General features: G+C 43.0%; 2 protein-coding genes across 7 annotated transcripts in view; one reads left to right on the top strand and one right to left on the bottom strand.

The window, feature by feature from the left end:
* Positions 1–4,158, bottom strand: part of LOC142572540 (uncharacterized) — a 34,405-nt gene extending 30,247 nt beyond the window's left edge. For all 3 annotated transcript variants that reach the window (XM_075681715.1, XM_075681716.1, XM_075681717.1), the window contains exons 1-4: positions 3,864–4,158; positions 2,827–2,901; positions 1,181–1,382; positions 89–132 (exon numbers count right to left, since the gene is read on the bottom strand). In XM_075681715.1, the coding sequence (XP_075537830.1) occupies positions 89–132; positions 1,181–1,382; positions 2,827–2,901; positions 3,864–3,944 (402 nt within the window). In that variant the 5' untranslated portion in view covers positions 3,945–4,158. The remainder of the gene's footprint in view (positions 1–88; positions 133–1,180; positions 1,383–2,826; positions 2,902–3,863) is intronic.
* The window catches only part of LOC142572542 (leucine-rich repeat flightless-interacting protein 2), a 59,415-nt gene continuing 40,983 nt past the window's right edge, over positions 1,457–19,888 (top strand). The window contains exons 1-2 of one of the 4 annotated variants that reach the window (XM_075681719.1): positions 1,457–1,480; positions 12,184–12,297. In XM_075681719.1, the coding sequence (XP_075537834.1) occupies positions 1,472–1,480; positions 12,184–12,297 (123 nt within the window). In that variant the 5' untranslated portion in view covers positions 1,457–1,471. Of the gene's footprint in view, positions 1,481–4,303; positions 4,706–6,461; positions 6,489–12,183; positions 12,298–19,888 lie in introns of those variants that run through there. The other 3 variants (XM_075681721.1, XM_075681722.1, XM_075681720.1) reach the window with 3 other exon arrangements.

Below are 19,888 nucleotides of genomic sequence, written 5' to 3'. Positions count from 1 at the left end.
TGCATATTTTTTTTTAATTAAAAAGGTTGTTCAAGCTATTTTAGTAACTGGGTCACCATTCTGTTTCCTTAAGCAAAGAGTCACTTACCCTAATCTTTTCCTTCTCCGCATCCAAGGAACGGTACGCTTGCACTGCCTGCATGAAGAACTTCTGGTTTGGAATATTCATCTCGGGAGTCAACCAAAATGACAGAGCTTACCAAAAGCATTTGTATGTCAGTGTGACAGCCTTAAACAGCACACACTAGGTGAGCAATTGAAACACTAGTTTTCCATGTGTCAAAAACACAACGGAAAAGAAATTATACTGTTAGTAGAGGTAGTCACTTTGTGCTGCTATAGTTTCCCAATGTGCAAGGATACTACATTATTTGTGACTTGCTCCGCTGTAGCTGCATACGAGAAAAAGAACTGAGACTGCATCAAGGGCCGCACGTTAGATGGGTAATATAATTTAGACGTGCAACCTTCAATGCATTGTGATCTGCTATATGGTAGCAAACCTAGTGACGACTTGTCCGACACCACTGATTGCCTTCTCACACGATGAGGCGATTTGTTTTTGGTGTGATGAAAGAAGGTGAACACCAATGTGGAATGGACTTGTCTCATAACTGTGCTGTGTATTGGTTCCTTAACCATTTTATCACATTCTTTCCACTTGCCACGTACTGCTACGACAACATATGTGTGCATACATTTATGCCCCATAATTTAGAAAAATAAGTAGTTGCTTGTCGTGCCTCATCCCCATTTTCTCCTGCATCTTTCGTGTTGTTCCAGTAGTGCAGTTTCGATCAATGCAATTTTTAGTCCTTGCCCAATATTTCAGTCTTCCTGCAACTAATATCTAAAAAACTTAGCATGCTAAATGTTCTATTTAGTTGCAAATGAAGTATCATTCTTTGTTTATTACTAAATAATTGACAAACAAGTCCCAGCCAAATGCTGGCACAATCCATGATGCTAAAACAAGGTTGTAGAGTGATTGCAAACTTACTTCACCAACTACCTTTCACTTCTGCTTTATTTTCTCAAACACCAAGCGAGTCTGCACTCTCATTAGTCACGAATTTGGTGTTTCAGAAAAGTGTTCCACAAACCCAACTTGACACTCTCTTTAATGTTGCTTTAAGGTGCCCAAAAGTGCGACGCAAATAAAGGCACAGCTTCGTGGAACTTGCCTCCGAGTACTTGCTGCGGTACTTGCGGACGCGTGCACGAGCAGTTTGGAAGGCTGCCCAGAGCTCCTCTTTAGAGATATAATCAAGGCTGAGCTCCTCCGCCTCGCTTTCTGCATCTGAGGGGGCGACCAGGGCTGGACTGTTCTCGGGTGGCCGGTACAGCGGCAGCAGGTCCGTGCTGTTGCTTGCACCATCCTCCTGGAGTAAAGCAATCATGTTGTTTGTTAGCAATGTGCAGTCTTGTCTCCGAAAAAGAGTGCTTGGCCTGCCTTTTAGCAAAAAGTGTCATGCTCAAGGTAAGTAGATCAGGTGAAAACACACAGACGTGCTTTCTACTGGCCTTATTTACACAGTGCATGTAGCTCCGCACTGGAAAGCTCAGCTGGTATAGCAAAAAAAAAAAAAAAAAAAAGACAACCATTCCACTCTGTGAAGATGGAATGGCAGCGAAAGCTGACGACAGTCAAAGCTCTCAAACGAAAAGCAACGTGCTTTCGCTGCCATTCCATCTTCACAGAGTGGAATGGTTCTCATTTTTTTCGTTGCGAGTCTGGTGTTGTTACTTGTTCGGAGGTGCCCAGGCTTGCGATTGTCGTTTTCGTTCAGCATCACAGGAACATTCTTTATCGGTGGTTGTTTCGCGCCGGTGCCGTTTACATTCTCGTTGCTGTTCCCTCCGGCACTCCTCGTACGCATGTTGTTCTTCAGGTGCACAAACTATACGTGCCCGCCCCATCGATAACGCAGCTGTTCTTAGCACCGATACCTCTCCTGCTTATGTACTGCGATAACCTTGATGTCAATTTATTGTTCACGGTGAGCATGCTAATCTGTTCCACATTTTGACATTTGCGCAGCTGCACTGCACCCATACGGGTTTGTTAGAAATCGCTAAATCCGTTTTTGTTGCCGGTCACCAAAAAAAAAAAAAAACTATGAAAGGTTTGTCATATACAGCCTTCATTGTTAAAAAAAAGAAAGCATGAAGAAGTGCAAAATATAACATCAAGTTGCCACAGTTCTGTTTTGGTTTTATAAGCGTCTAAGCATTTTGCTTGTGTAATATTATGCAGCATGCTTCATTTTGCCACTATTTATATGTTGCATACTTCAGGCACGACGTGAATCAAAATCATAGAATTTTGCACTTTGAACATACATAGCCCTCTTATAAAGGAGGAATGCCAAAAAGGCATAGCAGAGGACCAAAAGGGCATGTGAAACACCCCTATTTGCCTTTTTCAGTTTTATCAGTCCTCTATGTGCTTCTGTTGACATAAGAGCACTCAAAAGCACACAAAAGTGCCAGTGAAAATGGAAGCCACTAGTGATAGATTCTGCATACAGGAGAGCATGTTCACTGGGACAGCAGCAATAGTGGCATTCTTGTTTTTAAAGGAGCACGAAATGGTTGCACACAAATGGCTGAGTGTCATGAACGTTGCACATATAGCATGGAGAACACATGCCAAAAGCTGGGTAAGCTTGTAATAACAAGAGATGACAGATAAAAACCACAGATGCTCTAGGCATTGCACAACCTTGCTACTAAGTTGCTAGATGAGTGATAATTATTCAGCGTTCATGTGTAAGAATGCAAGTTTCCTATAGCTGTAATTGTCCAGTCAGTCAAGAATCTTACCTCATTTGGTTGCTGGTCATCCTCTGTGATGCTAAAGGATGCCTCGCTGTTGCTGCCACTTTCTCCAGGTCCCACCTGCATGCCCACACAAGATTAAAAACATCCCAAACATCACAGCTGCATGGTAGGAGTGGTCCGTCTGGCAACTACACATCAGACACAAAGTATGATGTGTCACGGCTCATATATTTTCTCTGTGAAAGGTTCTTCTGAAGTGTCCCAGTGCTGGTCGATTGCTATACCAGTGTCAGTACTCAAACTTGAGCCTTTTATGGCTGCTGATTTCTGGCCAAGCTTGGCAATCTTGGCCATGAACGTGGGGCCAGTGTTGTGCCAAATTTATGTTTCATTCGGATAACGCCTATTTATCGTCTTTCGCGAGCCCAGTAGCAGCAAACTTTAACATGGTGCAAAATGTCAAGGCGAAAAATTATACTGAGATGCTTGTAACCATAAACCGACAGGTGCGCAGCGTTAATGGACCCAACACAACTACACAAACTTGCAACGCAAGCTGCAGTGCAATACGCCTCCCGAGCCTACGGCTTTAGTTTAAACAGTTCGCGTTAAAATGGACGTACAGAAGCAAGTACTGACGAAGCATTCTGGCAATTCAGACAGCGAAGAACGCTCTGGCATGATGTGCAGATCGACGTTATCGGATGAAAGTAGTTGTACAGCAGACAGCAACTACTAGTATGAACCAAAAACTTTGACCTCACTTTTTTTTTTTATCTATGAGCGAAGCTAATCTCCGAACGCCACCCGCGGCCAACAAAAAAAAGAAGACAACCACGATAAGGATCGTTTTTGCTACCACCATCTCGGCATGATCGGGTGTGCCATGTCGGTGGGAGAGATTCGTGTTCACAGATGTCATCGTTCGCCGCGCTGTCCACGCGGCCGCGTGCGCTCGTGACTCTTTCGCCGCACGCTCAGTTCTTACAGGTGTCACACCAAACTCCTCTGATTTCCGAGAGGGCCATAGGTACGATGCGGCACTTAAGCACCGATAACTCGCGCGTAAACAAACTCACCTGTCCTGCTGGAAACTGCGGGAATCGTATGGGGGACTGCTTCACTTCTTCGACGATTTTTTCCTTCAGACGCTTGAACATTTCTGAGAGGCACCTCTAAGGGAATATAATGCCACGAAACATCGTCCATTTGACCCGAAACCCCCCCGCGACAGTAGTTCCGATTAGCCACACGCACTCACACGGCAACCTCCATACGCCAGCTGCCTTTAGCATGCCTGGCACGAACGCCACAGGAGCACGCCCACGACCTCGGTTTTGAATAATCAATATTACTGCGATTTTCACGCGTCTTATGATCGCACTTAATTAATACAGGTGGATCTCGCTCGATCTGACACTCGATACGAAAATCGCAATGAAATAAGCAATTAACCCATGCACTTCCGGTATATGTTGCGCTCTATTTGGAGACGTCCGGGAAATCATGGCGCTTGCGCGGTTGTGAACCTCGCTAAGATTGTTCAGCAGGGGTTCTTTACCACGTGTGGACATTGAGCTGTTGTGACTGTGGTCGTGCGAGGACATCGCAATAATTTGTACCGTAGAATGCTGCCGTCCATATCAAGGCTCAAGAGGCATTAGCTGAGACTTCCAGTGAGTGCGCCCCTCTCGATTAAGTTCGCATCTCGATTTCCTTTCGCCCCCGCACTTGAGGCGACCGCAGCACGAGCCAGCGTCCACCACAGAGCGTGTTTCGAAGGGCTGGCTCTACCGGCGGCAACAATGAGAATACGTGCCTTATTGCCCTCGTGCTAGTGGCATACCTATGCCGCCAAGTCGGCGAAAGAAAGACACCTGGGCAAGGTGTGGCTGTGTGACAGCAGCGGTGCAGTACTGCTGTGAGTACTCTCTGCCCACAAAACCTTTTCGACTCTTTCACTAAGCACTGGTCATCATGTAAAGTACGAGTTCCAGAGATTTTCCATCTCGGCGAAACGCTTGTTTATGGGTGCATTTGGCTTTAGTTTCGGCCACACGAACGGGTTTTCTCTGGACCCGAGTTCTTTTGGGGCGTGTAGGGTGCTGACAAGAGATAAGAAAATTAACCTATTCTGAGCAACCTGCTCAGTCTTCTCGAAAAATTTCGTGGTGTCCCACGTGTATGTTTAAAATATTTAAACAAACGTGCATAGGTAAGCATTCAAACTAAGCACCAATTGCAAGCCTTGAAGTACTGGCACCATGAATAATTCACGCAGGTCATGATCGCGATCACCTCTGTGATCGATTCGGTTGATGCTTAATGTATCACTAGTTAAAGCTTATTCCTATGTCATGGTTTACAAAATCCTTATTCTTATAGCAGTTATTCGTAAGCGCTTTGTAGGAAGTGTCTGCTTTAGAAGGGCCTTCGAGAAATCGGATTAACCGAACTACCTGCCAGCCGAATTCATCCGAAATGCAGGCACTTGGCATTTCATATATTTGCCTGCCATCACTGGTGATCTTTTTCGTCATATGAGTAAACACCCATGATCCCACAGGGGTTAGGGAATCGCACGGTAAACGGTGGCCTTTGAGGAGAGGTCTCTCTAGTTTTTGGCACATTTACCCGTCGTACATGTTGCTCAGAAAGCTGTCACAAAATATTTAAGGTACTTTGTAATGTTGTTCAGAGCAAACGATGATGTGGTTGAGGAAAGTTCCTACTGCAGTCATTATAATAGACCTACTGAGATGTTGGAAGTCTCAACGTAAAAAAAGAGTTGTTTCCTGTGAAGCTGTGCTGCACATCACAATGTATTGATCAATCAATGGCCTTCCGTCATATACTTGTATTGTCTTTCCTTACGGTAAAACTGTCTTTTGTGCCAGCTGCCTCTGTATTTACAAGCACCTCATAAACTGTAAACTCAGTTTAGCATATCTGTGAGTTTGCGACAAAATACAATTTTAAGGCCAGATGTTCAATTTAATTGTTGGACGTGGCTGTGATTAATGGCTTCGTTTTTGTACACAGGTGTAGTTAGACTCACTGAAGAATTTTGGGGCTACTCTAACATAAATGGTCCTGAGCACCCTTAATAATTTTGCACGAAAACTAATCATGCTATTTGAATCTTGAGCAATTCTGGATGTAACTCCCTGGTTTCGTTTCATATGGCTTTTGTTCAACTTTTATGTCTGGAATTCTCACTAGCTCCTGATTTGGGATTTTTCTTTTCCTTCTGGCACTCTTTTCTTTTTTTGTACTCTACTACATATGACAAAAACACTGCTGCCTTTTTTTGCGGAAAGTTTGTGCATCAGGGTACAACAAGGCATCCTTATTTTAATGAAGTGTACATTATAGTTTAATTAACATGCACACTAAGAAACTTTGTTGAACCTAATGTGTTTTTGCTACTCACTATGTGCTGTCAGCACGGTGACTTCTCTGAGTAGTGTTGACAGCTGGGTTGGTTAGTAAGACCTTGTTGTGCTGGTGGCTAGCCCAAAAGTTGCACTGTACAAAAAGAAAGAAAAAAAGGCACAGGGGACGGTCTTTCTTGTGCAATTCTCTCCTTTTTTTTCCTGGGATTATTTTTGAGCTACTGCCATAGAAGGATTTTTTTTCTTTTTCAGAACTGCTGCTAAAGCTCATTGTAATGAATTGTCATAAGAAAAAGGATGGCACACTGGGTATTGTAAGAGCAAGAGTTTCATAATATCAACTACTTTTTACGTGGTGGCCTTTCCATTGCTCAAAGCACTAAAAAAGAAACGAAAGGGTGGCATGATAAATGTCAACATTGTCACATATGCCAAACACTTGTAATAATTGTACTGCCAACCTTGAATGATAATTTTCCCATATATTCTTATATTTCACCTTATAACCTAGGAGATGAAGAGATCCACGCCCTTGTTGTGAAAGCAAAATATTTGGTTCCATGTCTGCAGTGGCCGCAACCCAAGGGTTTGAAATAGAAAAATGTTCAACAAAAGAAAGAAAAAATGTGCAGCTTTTTATTCAAGTGTCTGTGATATATATTCTTTGGTCTGGTTTCTTATAACAGTAAGTTAACCGAGGCAGACTCAGAGAATCCTGAAGTCTTTCAGCAGCTCAAGAACCCAACCAGTCCTCGCGAAGTGGAGTGTTTGCGGGTCAGCGTTTCTCTGTTTTGCGTCGCAGCCGACGTTATGGATGCTTGCCAAGCAGCGCTTTGTCCTCCTGTTGACATAAAACTTGCTGACGGTTAATGACGTTCGCAGTTGAAAGGCTAGAACACTGCTATTTTGTCTATATTGTATGTGTCTACTTATCAACTTTATCGATTATATTATTAACTGTTGTTTGAAAGAAAGAAAACTACAAGCAAAACATTGTGCAAAAAATAGATTAATATTGACTGCTAGTGTGATTACCAGGAGAGTAAAAAGCTCTTTCTGACATCACTTTTAAGTATGCTTCTATGAAAGCTTGTTTTTAAATTTCTTTACAGTCACTTTGCTGCATTTTCATGAATATCCTTGTCCAATATTTATGAAGTAAAATTTCAAAGCATCTACTGTGTTAAAAATGTTCATCTTAATTTTAATTTTGTTTTAGCTATTTAAGGCAAAAAAAATTCCTGTATTTATTGCATACCAGTAATTGTGGTCCAGTAGTAGATGTTTGGCATGACAATATTTGTTAGGAATGTGCGCATGTTGCCAAACCCATAATGCCACAGTATATTTACCTTAAGTAAATTTTATTACAGTCAAGTTAAACCAAACCTCCAAAATTACCATCACTTCTTTGAAACCATGCTGTAAAAAAAATTCTTCAGACAACCTCACAAAAAAAAAGCTCCCAGAAAAACAGAATGCTGTGAAATTCTTTGAACATACAGACACCTGAACTGATTAAAGAGTGGTCTTTTTCACTAGTTTGATAATTACAAGCCTATTTTCGGCCATTGGCATACATTACTTTCAGTAGCTTAAAACAGTATACAAAGCAAGTATCTGCTTTGTCATATGCTGACTATGCCTTACAAATACTCAGAGCTTCCACAATGCTTTTTCAATATCCAAGGTTCTCTTATATTCTGTGTTTGCGTGCTTACACCTGTTAACATGCCAAAGGGGCTAATGGAAATAGAAGAGGTCACGAGAGCCGAAATCCCAAACTTCTAAGCAGATTCCCATTTTGTTAAAGGGGCCATGCCACAGTCATCCAACAGTTCTCTGTTTATATTTGTAATTGAGTAGAGGGTCTAATATGGTTATACACAAACACGAAAAAAAAAAAAAAAAAAAAAAAACTGGGCTCTCAGCCCAGTTTTAACCCGAAATTTCACCCGAAATTTTAACCCGATATTTTAACCTGAAATTTCAATTTGAAATCTCTGCTTTTCAATTCCCAACGACACCAGCTGCCATTTTGGCAAGGCTATGCGACGTCTGGAACTGCAGGGGCCACCTCTGTGTCGTCTGCTTTGAATCAGTTCGAAATAATGTTGGACGTCTTTTGCCACATGCTCTAACACCTAGCAGCGTAGGAACAGTGTCGCTGAATTGTGCACAATTTCTTCACTTGAGTGAAAAAAAGCGGTATAAATATCGCAGAGATGCACCAATACGCACATGCAAAAACAAAGTGATGCATGGCAGCCATGACATATTTCTAGCTCTTGCAATCATTTCTGGTGTGTGTAGCACACAAAAGCATGGCCTTCGAGACTGGCTTCTGTTACCTGAGGGAGCCGTGTTCAGGGGGTTTATTTATTTCGTCACCACTCACTGTCACCAGACTGCTTTATGGTTCAACTATGTTAAAAAATTCAAGCATAAGTTATTTACTGCACCAAAAGCACTCAAGTTTTGCCAGCTTTCTGTGGGACGCGCAAAGTTTGACGTACATGCATAATTTAGGCTCAAAAAGTTGGTGTCATGGCCTCTTTAAGTTTCACATATATAAAGTGAGCTTTTATATCTAATCTTCTTTGCCATCACATAAAGCAACACAAAATACGTGTTAAACAAAAAAAAAACAAATATTTTTAGAATCACAGTGACAAAAAAAAAAAGTTCTGACACAAACCATTTCATGTTGACCACTGACTTTAATGTGATTAGCATTCAAGCAATGTACCATATTCATACCATATTGCTGAAGATACATTTATTTGCAATCTCTAGTGGGGGAAGTAGGCTAAGGAGGCTAATCGCATCAACACACCCACATGCCACAGCACCATCACAGGCCACAGTGTCTACACTTTTGGATGCCACAGAGAATGCTTCACTAAATGTGACCTCCCAACCACAGCCAGTTTTGTCCAGCTGGCACTGTAGAATTGGGGTTCAAGAAACTTCACTTCGAGTGAACTACAGCGCAATTGCATCTTTATCATGTTTAAAACTTTAATTTTCATTGTCAACTAGAAGCATGTGCATTGTCACTCTTATCAGGCAAGCATATAATTTCGCTTTTTTGTTTGGTGAGCGGGAATGATGTTTTAGGGGCTGAATAGCAGACACCAGCAGCACACCAAGGTGGGGGAATCGGGCTACAAATGCTAATTGCATTAGAAAGGATGTGATGGAACTGTTTCCGGTATAACTCTAGTCTGCGTAGTCTGAGTTCGAAGGTTTCTTAGTATGGAGATAACAGCATGAAGAAATAGGATTGTTTCTATGAGCTTGAGGCCAAGAGATAAGCCGTAATGGGGCACAAAACGGAGGATGTTGCTTCATTGCTCAGCGGAATGCATGTTGTTTGACTTCCTTCCAAAGACATAGTCATACATTGGCTTCCAATGGGACTGCTACAAAGGGAGCGGGCCACATGTGCAGTGCGCTGCCGGTGTATTTTCTGAAAGTACTGCCATATCAGAAGACTTAGAAAAATCAAACAGGACAATGCATCAGTGAATGTACTTTTTGTAAGACAGTAGAACAAATATCTACCACCTGCAGGCAATAGTGACGTCAGATTTTTTTCGTAGCTTGTGGAACAACCTGTGAGAAAATTTGGTACAGTACCAGTGATTATATGTATAGTGCAACCATTTGCACCTTTTCTTCCATCGTGTAGCGTTAAAAGAGTAATTTTTTTTTTTATTGGAGCAAAAGCAAAAGAACACTGTGTTGTGATTTTAAACTAATATTGTATTTTCTTTACATTGTCCTTGGTTGAATGTGCTCAATTACATGGGGTGTTCCAAAAATAAAAGTAAAGTGCACTTTTGCAACTGCCATCAATATGCCCATTCAATAACCTCATACAGTTGTTGGTTGATCGCCATGCCTGTACTTCACAGCAAGCAGTGTACATGCAGTCGTATGAGATTCGAATGCTCAGCTTTTGTCCTCGGTATTCTCTTAAACCTTAATTAGTACGTACTGCACCAAGTCGTTACACAACTTTTCCATTGCACTGATCAAGTGCAAGTTGATTCAGTGATTGAGGTAAATATATTGAAGTGTTGTGCTGAGGTTGAACCTTGGTATAACACGCTGATATACCAACTTTTCTGATACATAATACAAAAGTTTAAATTTACATGGCAAAAGTTAGTTTTAGTGGCCATAAAAAACTTTAAATGCAGGGCTTCATGTGGTTGTTGCTTTATCAAAACAAATTGTCTTTTGTGTGTAACTCGGAATATGTAAGCCAGCAATAAAAAGCTGAGGTTTTAGTTTCAAAGGCAAATAAGAAAGACTCTTCTGTTCAATCGGGTCATAGTGCATATGCACAAGATTTTTATATTTTTGTGCCACCTATGAACAACAAACAGAGGTCATATTCTTGATATATTGCTTTTAGGGATATGAATGCATATTGACTGACTAAGCCAGAAGAATTGTTTGCAAATGACACACGTCCCATCAGCATTATTTCTGTGTGACACAGAATCAAGAAATTCATACAGTTAGCTTTTGTGGGACCAATTCTGTATTGGTATGACTAGATTGTGCCAAGAACTTTATGAAAGGCATGTACCTGCTAACACCTAGAATTGTTTGGTAGTTTGTCCCATATGCACAAGAGCAGAGTAGCTGGGCTGCTTCTCTCCAAATTAGTATGTGCTATGAAAGTCTCATGTAGACTTTATTTGTATACCATAACAATAATGCACAATATTGCAATGATTAGTATAACACTGCACCTGACCAATCCTTTAGTCACATTTGTGACTAGTGTAGGATCATGCCATATGCTCTGTTCACTTTTTGATAGAGGTGAGCAAATATCAAATTTTTACAATACAAATCAAATATGGATAGTAAGTATCAAATATTGACTCACTATTTGATTCAATATTCGATAGCCCTTTCTATGTGTTGAGGTCCCGTAATGGCGCAGCACCTGGGCGAGAGCACGCTTGTGCGTATTTTACTGGTGGATACCTGGCGGCCACTCTAGCCTGCCTCCCACATGCTCTTCAACAAGGCCATCTGTGGTTGAACAAGGGGCACCCAGAGACCACGCACATAATCTCTACAAGGCCCTCTTTCGAGATGCAAACACCCACAATCAAATGCAGACATATATTTACAGAAGGAATAATATATTTTGGTATTGTCACGCACTACGCCTGCATTGGCTAATTTAAAGAAGACAGCCTACTATCAGGGTCGAAGGATCACTCTTAAACACTAGATCACTAATGGGCCTGGTTGCAAGAAAGATTTCCAAGAAAGAAGGCTGCTACATGACTAGCTTTTCGAAAATGCTAAATAAGTGGTTGCCAAAAAAAAAGATAAAATGTTCTGGAAAAAAAAAGAAGCCGCTGTGCAGGACTTGTGTGCCATAAACACGTAACAGGAGCCTGTTGCAATCTAAATCTAACAGGTTGTACCCCAAAAGTTAATGTTGTGACATCACCAGATTTCCAGAAACACTAAATGACAGACTAAAAGCAATAATCACAGGTTGTCACGTAGGTTTCCACCAGTAAGCCGAAAACAAAGCTTGCATTACCCATTTTGTTTCTGTATTGTCTTCAAAACATTTGTTTTCTTACTTCTGATGATTTTTGGTACTTAGTTTAGCAGACAAAGAACAGTAACCAAACATTAACATTTCATTGTTGCAAAATATTTGGTTAGTTTTGGATATGCCTAATAATACAAATAGTTATGCCTAGTGTTCAATTTGTGTTTGAAACTTTGCATATTCGCCCACTCCTACTTTTCTTGTTTCCAGTTTTGAGCTGGTTATTGTTTAGAATGCCCTTTCTGGTGATTGTGTAAAGCTTGTAAATAAGCTATCATGATCATCACCAGGCCTTGTTTCTTTCTGGTATGAATTGGACATGGTGAATGCTTTTTCTTGTGCATCAAAATTACTTCAGAATTTCAAAGGAATGAGAAGTTACTATATTGATGGACTGTGTTGCAGACAAGGTGTCCCGGATGTGAGCACCTGCCAGTCCAGATGGCAACAGGTGGTCGACGCAGGGTGGCCACCAAGCTCTACAGTGCAGCCGAGGACCTGGATCAGATCGCCAAGGAGGTAGGTGACTGCCATGTCTAAAGCATGTTCTCTTATGATCACAATCAGTGGGAGGCTATCAACAAAGCAGTCAGATCCCCATGGCATTGTGGTGTGGCCAGGGAACAAACATTTGAAGTACAGTGTCTTCTCCAGCGCTATCCATTAACATTAGAAACACTGCCAAGCAACAAACAGAGGCTGTCACAACATCTGCCATGGCAGCCCCACTCACCAGAATTCCTTGCCACCAGATACTTCACATCAGTTCATTTATTTCTATTGTGTAGAAGATTTCAGCTGGGCAAAGGCAAGGACAGGTTTACTAGGGAGTCAGACAGGCTTGTCTCTCACCCCCTGAGACAACTCTCAGCCTGGGCTCGTCCAAGCCAGGCCACAGCCAAGCCAGGCTCTATGGCCTGTCTGGTATATGGTTGACATGTGCAAGTGCTCAGACTAAAGGCTAGGTTATGCCCTGAGGCATTTACCCTCGCATTAAAAAAAAAGGCTAGGTTACCAGTGGACTTAGCCTAACAATTTCACATTCCAAATCCATCTGTTATTAAATAGTGGTAAGGAAGTTATTGAAGTAGCATATCTTCAATTACACATGTGTCTGTTGGCACATCCTGTGAAAATTCACAATGTGCTTGTCACAGCAGCAGACACAAACTGGCAGGCCAATTTGCGATTGAAAGCACTGATTTTCAGCAGGATGAAGCAGTAAGATAGCAGGAAGAAGTGCATACCAAGGACACTGCTTCTGGTACAACATGCTTGTGCTAAACTGCCCACTGACACTTGTAATCATGCAACCACCAGGTTGCATGCTTTCGCACATGAGCGAAAAGATGAAGTTATCAACGACGGATGTCATTGTTACTGTGTGCATTGACAGGCATGTCATTTTGTCATTAGAAATCTTATTAAATGTAATTCTTTTCACAATGGACATTGCAGGACTGGATAATATTTTGTCCTCAAGTAGCACTGTAACTAAGCCCAATGTTAATCCTGTGTAAAGCCAATGGGACCTTACATATTGATTACATTAGTCATGCATTCTTTGCTGCTAAGGATATGGCCCATATTTAGAGGGGATAGTATGAGTAGTACCTTTAAGCCAACATATTAGTGTTCCTTATACTATAGTGAAAAAAAAAATATTTGGTATGCTTTTCTAGATATATATTCAATAAAAACTCGCCTGTAGGCTTTCATGTCAAATCTGAGATGTAATATGTGCCGGAATACTGATTATATGTTCCCTGATAAATGTGCAGAGTGTCACAAGAAAGCAAAAAGGCACAGTTGTTCATCTCCGCATGCTCTGCAACGTGTCAAGTCTGAATGCAGTAAGGCAATCACACTCGTTCAGTACACACTAGTAGCCTTAGCACTTGCGTCACACATAAAAGAAACTGTAAAATCAGCTGCATCTTTAAAAGTGGCTTGGAGTAAAAAACTATCTACTAGGCATTACATCGTTTTAAGTACCCAGGCAGGCAATACATTTGTATATTTGCTTGCTTGCTTGTTTGTTTTGCAAGCACCATTACTGAAAGTTTACTGAAAAGAACAAAAACAAGCTATGGAAAGGAAAAATAAACTGGTTACTTCTAGCAAATTATAAACTGGCACATCATGTAAAGGACAAAAAGTTGTTATAAGATTACTTGCAAGGCAAATGAAGTAAATTAGTCTTACAGGTACAGCTTACAAATAGCAGCATATTGTACTATCACAATATAGCAAAGTAGCAAACATTAAAACAACTTGGAAAGCAAAAGGAGCCAATTAATGTACAAGACAAAGAAAGTCGGTGATCTTTCTGAAACTACATTATGATTTAGGCGTTCAGCTCCGTTACTGTTCAAAAAAAAGAAATGTTGAGAGAGTTCTTACAGGTGTGAAAGGCATGTTATTGCCATGTTTTTTTCGAGTGGAAAATCTATGTGAAAAAGAAATCTGAGCCATTGTGTTGGCCCTTAGTTGAACGAGAAGCTCAAGCCCGCAGGTGGCTTCGATTTTCGTTTCGCTGCTCATAGACAAGAACGGCACCACCGAACGGCGCTGCCGTGGCGGCGTGTGAGCGTCACATGTGCGGCAAAATTGAACTACCGGCTGTACACCTCTCCCATCTCTTGTTCACACTGCCTTGATTGCCTCTTGCACTGCGCGTGTTTCGGCATGTTTAGTACCGCGTGCGGTGTGTGCTTACGTGTGTGTGCGGGGACGTTTTATGCGAAGAACGATGTACACGCTTCTATTTGCCTTTAAGAAGATCGGTACACTTGACAATTATTTTCATGGCTGCAATGCGGCAAAAGGGCAGCGTCTGCTTAGCCATGTAAGTGACACTGAGCAGGTAATTGGAAACAACATTGTATGTGCCGCCGGAAAAATCATCGGCACGTACGATGCGTGTTAGCTGAAGTCATTTTTGCAGTTTCCTACAAAATGTTGGCTGCAAATTCGTGTTGTCTCTGATAGCAACAACGGACTTCCATCGACACTGTGCGGAAATAAACAAAATATATAGCCGCATAGCACAAATATGGCATGCACACACAACTTTAACTAGTACATCCCCGATAATAGAGGCAGCAATGTAAATAGCTTGCCCATTTTTTATTCTGCTTCAGCAATGCCAGCGCGACCAAGACCTGGGTGTGTATCGTCCAGTAACTTGATCAATTGGTGCAGTGGTGATGCAGGAATGAACTCCGGTCATGTTCAATGCATCGTGCACATACTCAATTTCTCTGCATGCGTGAACTTAGGCCACTGCTGCCGCATGCAACAGAAGTGGTTTCCATTCTTGGGCAGTGCACACCCAAACGAAACACGAGAAAGAAGACAGGACCAGTACTGGTCGAACAACTGAAAGTTTTAATCTGAATAAAAGGATTATATACCCGGTAATCATGAGATTCATGTAGATTACGTGTAAAAACCATCATACACTCACGAGTGATCAATGAGCGAGATCTGCCAGTTGGCAGATCTCGCTTTTATTCTCGACTTCATTTGGCGCACCGCAGCAATCCATATCTGTCGTCTGCTTTTTTGTGCCATTTTCTTGTGAATTGGCAGAATTTCACTGGTGGCATCAACCCTTTCGTGTTTACATTACTGTCGTGACAGTTAACAACACAATAATAATTTCCAGTCATCCGAAGAGGCGCCGTCACAAACAAGAGACGTTTCACGCATAGCGCGAACTGAAAGCGGGTGCGACCTTAAAGGGAAGCGGCGGAAACGTACACCCGTTGGAGGTGAAATCGTCCCGTTGGAGGTGAAATCGTTCCGCCAGGGGAGAAATGAGCCCTGGCTTCTAGGATGAAACTTGTCGTGCGGATGGTTGTTTCTCGCTTCCTATCTCTTGCTTTAAGTTTGTTTTTCCTATCTATAAGTTCCATTTCTCCTTATTTCGGTTCAGGGTAGCAAATAGGACTTTGTGGTGAACATGCCTGCCGTTTCTTTGTTTTGTTTTCTCTCTTTGATATCGATCTAATGAAGCGAACCTTGAATTAATCGGGGCTGTATAAAACACAATGTAATCCACCGTTCTCACTCAAACAGCACTTGCGGGAATGTCTCTTTGCCAGGGGTCATGCGGCAGCCAAGTGAGAATACAGTATCATGGCTTCCGCGATCACCATCTGATCCCGGAAGCTACTGGTGGAGCATGGCCTCCGATATCGGGCGTGCACTAACTTTCCCAGGCCGTCTCACTCGTATGAAGAATGCGTAGTCGACGAAGCTCCCTCTTCTGTAGCAGTGGCACTGGCCAGCGAGACATACACACTGCAGGCACAGCTTAGAGCTAGGCAGGAAACTATGGCTTGCAGCGTTTCTTGCACTGTCACTATAAAAATTTCGGGGACGCTTAAGCTTCGCCTTTAAGAGTGGAATGTGAAAGCATTCAAAGATCCCTGACTGCTTCTCATGCTTCCCGGCAACTGAAGCATATTCAACTGTAACGTTTACCTGGGAACGCTGGCCGTGAACGCTATTCACAAAGGTGGGCTTTCTGGTAGAAACGCAGCCTCTTGCATTGGCTTCAATGTGACTGAGGCAATTATCGGCTGGAGGTATTGTAACAAACCGGGTGTGCCGTTCCATGGTGCCCAAGACACCAGCACGCCGGCACGCGCATATGGCGGACGCTGGCGCTGGTTTGTGAATGGTAGAAATGCTGGAAAAGGTATGTTTATTTTTTCGTGTAACAGAATTGTTTTCTCATATAGTGAAATTGCAATACAAGAGCTATCATGTCTGTAGGCTGTGTGCAAGTCATAGTTACGATTTTTCTACATATTTTAACTTGAGAAATTAAATTAGTTCAGTAAGTTCCTTGCGTCACATGGAGGGCCTGGGTATAAGTGGTTCGAAAATCTTTTCGCCGAAACGACACCCGACGCCGACACCAGATTTTCTGCGACATGGGCTCCTTAACGCCGTTGCGTTAAAACACACAAGCATATATGTGAGTTTGTATTATATAAATTGTGCTGAAACTTATTATTTCGCCATGCAAACATAGTTTAGCATAGACTGTGGGGATGCGTGACTCTCACGCCTCCCCTGAGATCTATTTTTCCCGCATGGCTCGTCTCCTGCAGGGCGGCTTCGCCCGCCGCGTGGCCTGGCGCCCGCGGCGGTCGGAGTGGTACAAGCGCGGTGCGAGAGATGGCGCGAGCGTCGCGCCGCTGCGGGGTTACTCGGGCGCCGGGAGACAAGGCGCTCGGTCTCTTTTTGGGGTTCGGGAAGCAAGCGGGACGGACATGCCGTCTGCGCGTGCGCCCACCCATGCTTCTGCGAGACCGTCTCGCGTGGCCGCCTTGGACACCGTCCGCGTGACCGTACACGCGAATGACCGGGCGTTGGGATCCAGCATGGGGCGAACATATTCGCTCGCTACCAGGTCGCAGTAAGTCGGACTTCTAGATTTGTCGCGCGCCCATCGGCATGTTTTGTGGATTGCAACTCGGCTAGCAGGCACTGATCTATGAAAGGTGCAATAAATGCCCTTGTGACTGTTTGCATTACTGTGTTGTCGTTCCTTTGTCCCAAGAGTACGGGTGTGAGAGACCCCACAAGACTTAGCAGTAGAGCAATACATTCTAGGCAGAAGTGCTTGATGCCTCATTAACGAAAGTGTGTGTGTGTGCTCCCGGTTGTTCCAACAAGTAGATTTGGCTAAAACGGGAAAAAAGAGTCTTCATGTGGGCACAGGAGTTGTCCATCTGGTGCGTTTAGTTTTTCCAGAAGACCACAAGTAGGCTTTTGGCTCTTGAGAAATTAGAGAAAGAAAAGAAAAAGACAGAAGAATGATTATAAATTGCAATATGACAGATCATTCTGCTCACTAAATGAATTACAGTTTTCCCTTTCATATAAATTGCAATGATGACCATGTTCCCCCACTCAGACTATTATTTTTCTCACAGTCTGTGTTTCATTTTTCTTTAGTAATTAATTTACTATCACTCAGTGAAGATTAATGTAGATACTTTCTAAATTGTGTACTTAGATTTAGGTGCACGTTAAAGAACCCCAGGTGGTCGAAATTTCCGGAGTCCTCCACTACGGCGTGCCTCATAATCAGAAAGTGGTTTTCGCACGTAAAACCCCATAATTATTTTACTTTCTAAATTTTTGTGGTATTTTACATTTGACCCTTCTGTTGTTTTTTTCTATGTCAACTTTCGCAATATATACATTCTTACTGACTGCATTCATTTCACATTTGGAGGTGTGTGTGTGTGTGTGTGTGTGTTTGTGTGTGTGTGTGTCGATCTTCGTGAGCTCTTTTTGAGGTGGACACGTAATTTGAGGTGTAGATATGCGTGCGCTTTAGCCAGTCATTTCCTTTCATGCATGTTCCTGAGCATTCAAAACTAATTTGCTATGCGCTTCTCTAAATTCGAAAGCAGCCCAACCCCATGTCACCCTCAACTGCCTCACTTGTGGTTTTACCGTTGGCCCAACCTTTGGTGAACTTCCAAACCCAACGGGATCTCTGATATTAAGAACAAAATTGCATTTGCGAACGCTAGGAATGCTTTGGTGGACATGCAGTGCACCTAACGGGCTCGCGGCGAAGTAGAGAATACTACGGTCAAGGCAGCCACCCTATACACACTCTAAGAACAGTTTACACCCTCTGGCTTGCCCCTTCTGCCACACAAAAATAATCGTCATCTGCCTTGATGCGTTTCCTTTCTTTATCGCTGCGAGCCCAGAACTTTCCAGTGACGAACGGCACGCGCGTTATCAGAAGGGGCACTCCAAATGGTGTAAACTGTTCTATGCTGATAACGCGCGTGCCATTCGTTACTGGAAAGTTCTGGGCTCGCAGCGATAAAGAAAGGAAACGCATCAAGGCAGATGACGATTATTTTTGTGTGGCAGAAGGGGCAAGCCAGAGGGTGTAAACTGTTCTTAGAGTGCACTCTTAAACAAATGTGTACCCTTTGGGGTGTATATTTGCCACACAACGATAATCATCTGTCTTGCTTGCGTTTCCTTTCTTGAAAACGCTGCGCTCGTTACTTTCCTGTCGATAATGCTCTGTCACGCTGATAACCTTTGGGTCGTATCTTGCCACACAATAATCGTCATCAGTCTTGCCCACATTTCCTTCCTTTAGCGCTGCGAGTCCGGTACTTCCAAGACACGAACGGCATGCGCGTTATCAGTGTGACGTAGCATTCTCGAGAGGAAAGTAGCGAGCGCAGAGTTTTCAAGAAAGTAAACGCAAGCAAGTCAGATGATTATTTCTGTAGAACAAGATACGACCCAAAAGGCGCCAACTTTCTTAGGAGTGCGAACAGTGGGACGGTCCAAAAAAAAAAAAAAAAAAACAGTGCGCGCTTTTGATCTCGGAAGCTACGGTTGGCCGGGGATTTGTTAGGCACCCTCTTCCTATGTGGCGACACAGGCCCGTGGTGGGCCCGAGCTAGAGCAATGGCTAGAGTACCGACCCTACGGCGCGTGAACTGCTGTGAGCGGCCCGGTGCCGGCGGTGAGACACCGACTGCCGAAAACTTGGCGCGATGCGGGCGCTGAGAATGAATGAATGAATGAATGAATAAATAAATAAATAAATAAATAAATAAAAACAAATGAACAAACATGTACATGTGCACTTGTTTTTCTTACTTTACCGCGTAATGAACCAGGTTACGTTTGGTGGATGTGCCGGGTGGGAAAGGCGTAGATGGCGGCGAGGTCGTGGTCGGTGCAACGGCCTCTGCGTACAGAGCCAGCGTGCTCGGGCGCTTTGTGGTTCTCTGTTTCGCTGTGAAATGAAATGGTGCGATATACACTTTTACCGACGACAGCCCTTTTGACGTGACCGAGCAACGAGAACTCGGCGGCGTGTTTGACGGGTTCTCTGCGAGTGCTCGACGTGCGATAACAACGGTATCCAGCCATCTATATATCGACTTTGCCACGTGAAACGCACGTGGTGAGAAACGCTGCAGGCCTGTTTGGACGGCGGGTCAATGTGCGGAGAGTTCGTGGTCTCTCATTTCGTAAACTTCCTTCGTCTATATCCGTTAATGATCTCCGATTATAATTAATGCTTGATGCAGTTTTA

Source organism: Dermacentor variabilis, chromosome 2, assembly GCF_050947875.1.
Source record: "Dermacentor variabilis isolate Ectoservices chromosome 2, ASM5094787v1, whole genome shotgun sequence".
In the NCBI taxonomy this organism is placed as follows: Eukaryota; Metazoa; Arthropoda; class Arachnida; order Ixodida; family Ixodidae; genus Dermacentor; species Dermacentor variabilis.
This window is presented reverse-complemented; position numbering and strand designations above follow the sequence as displayed.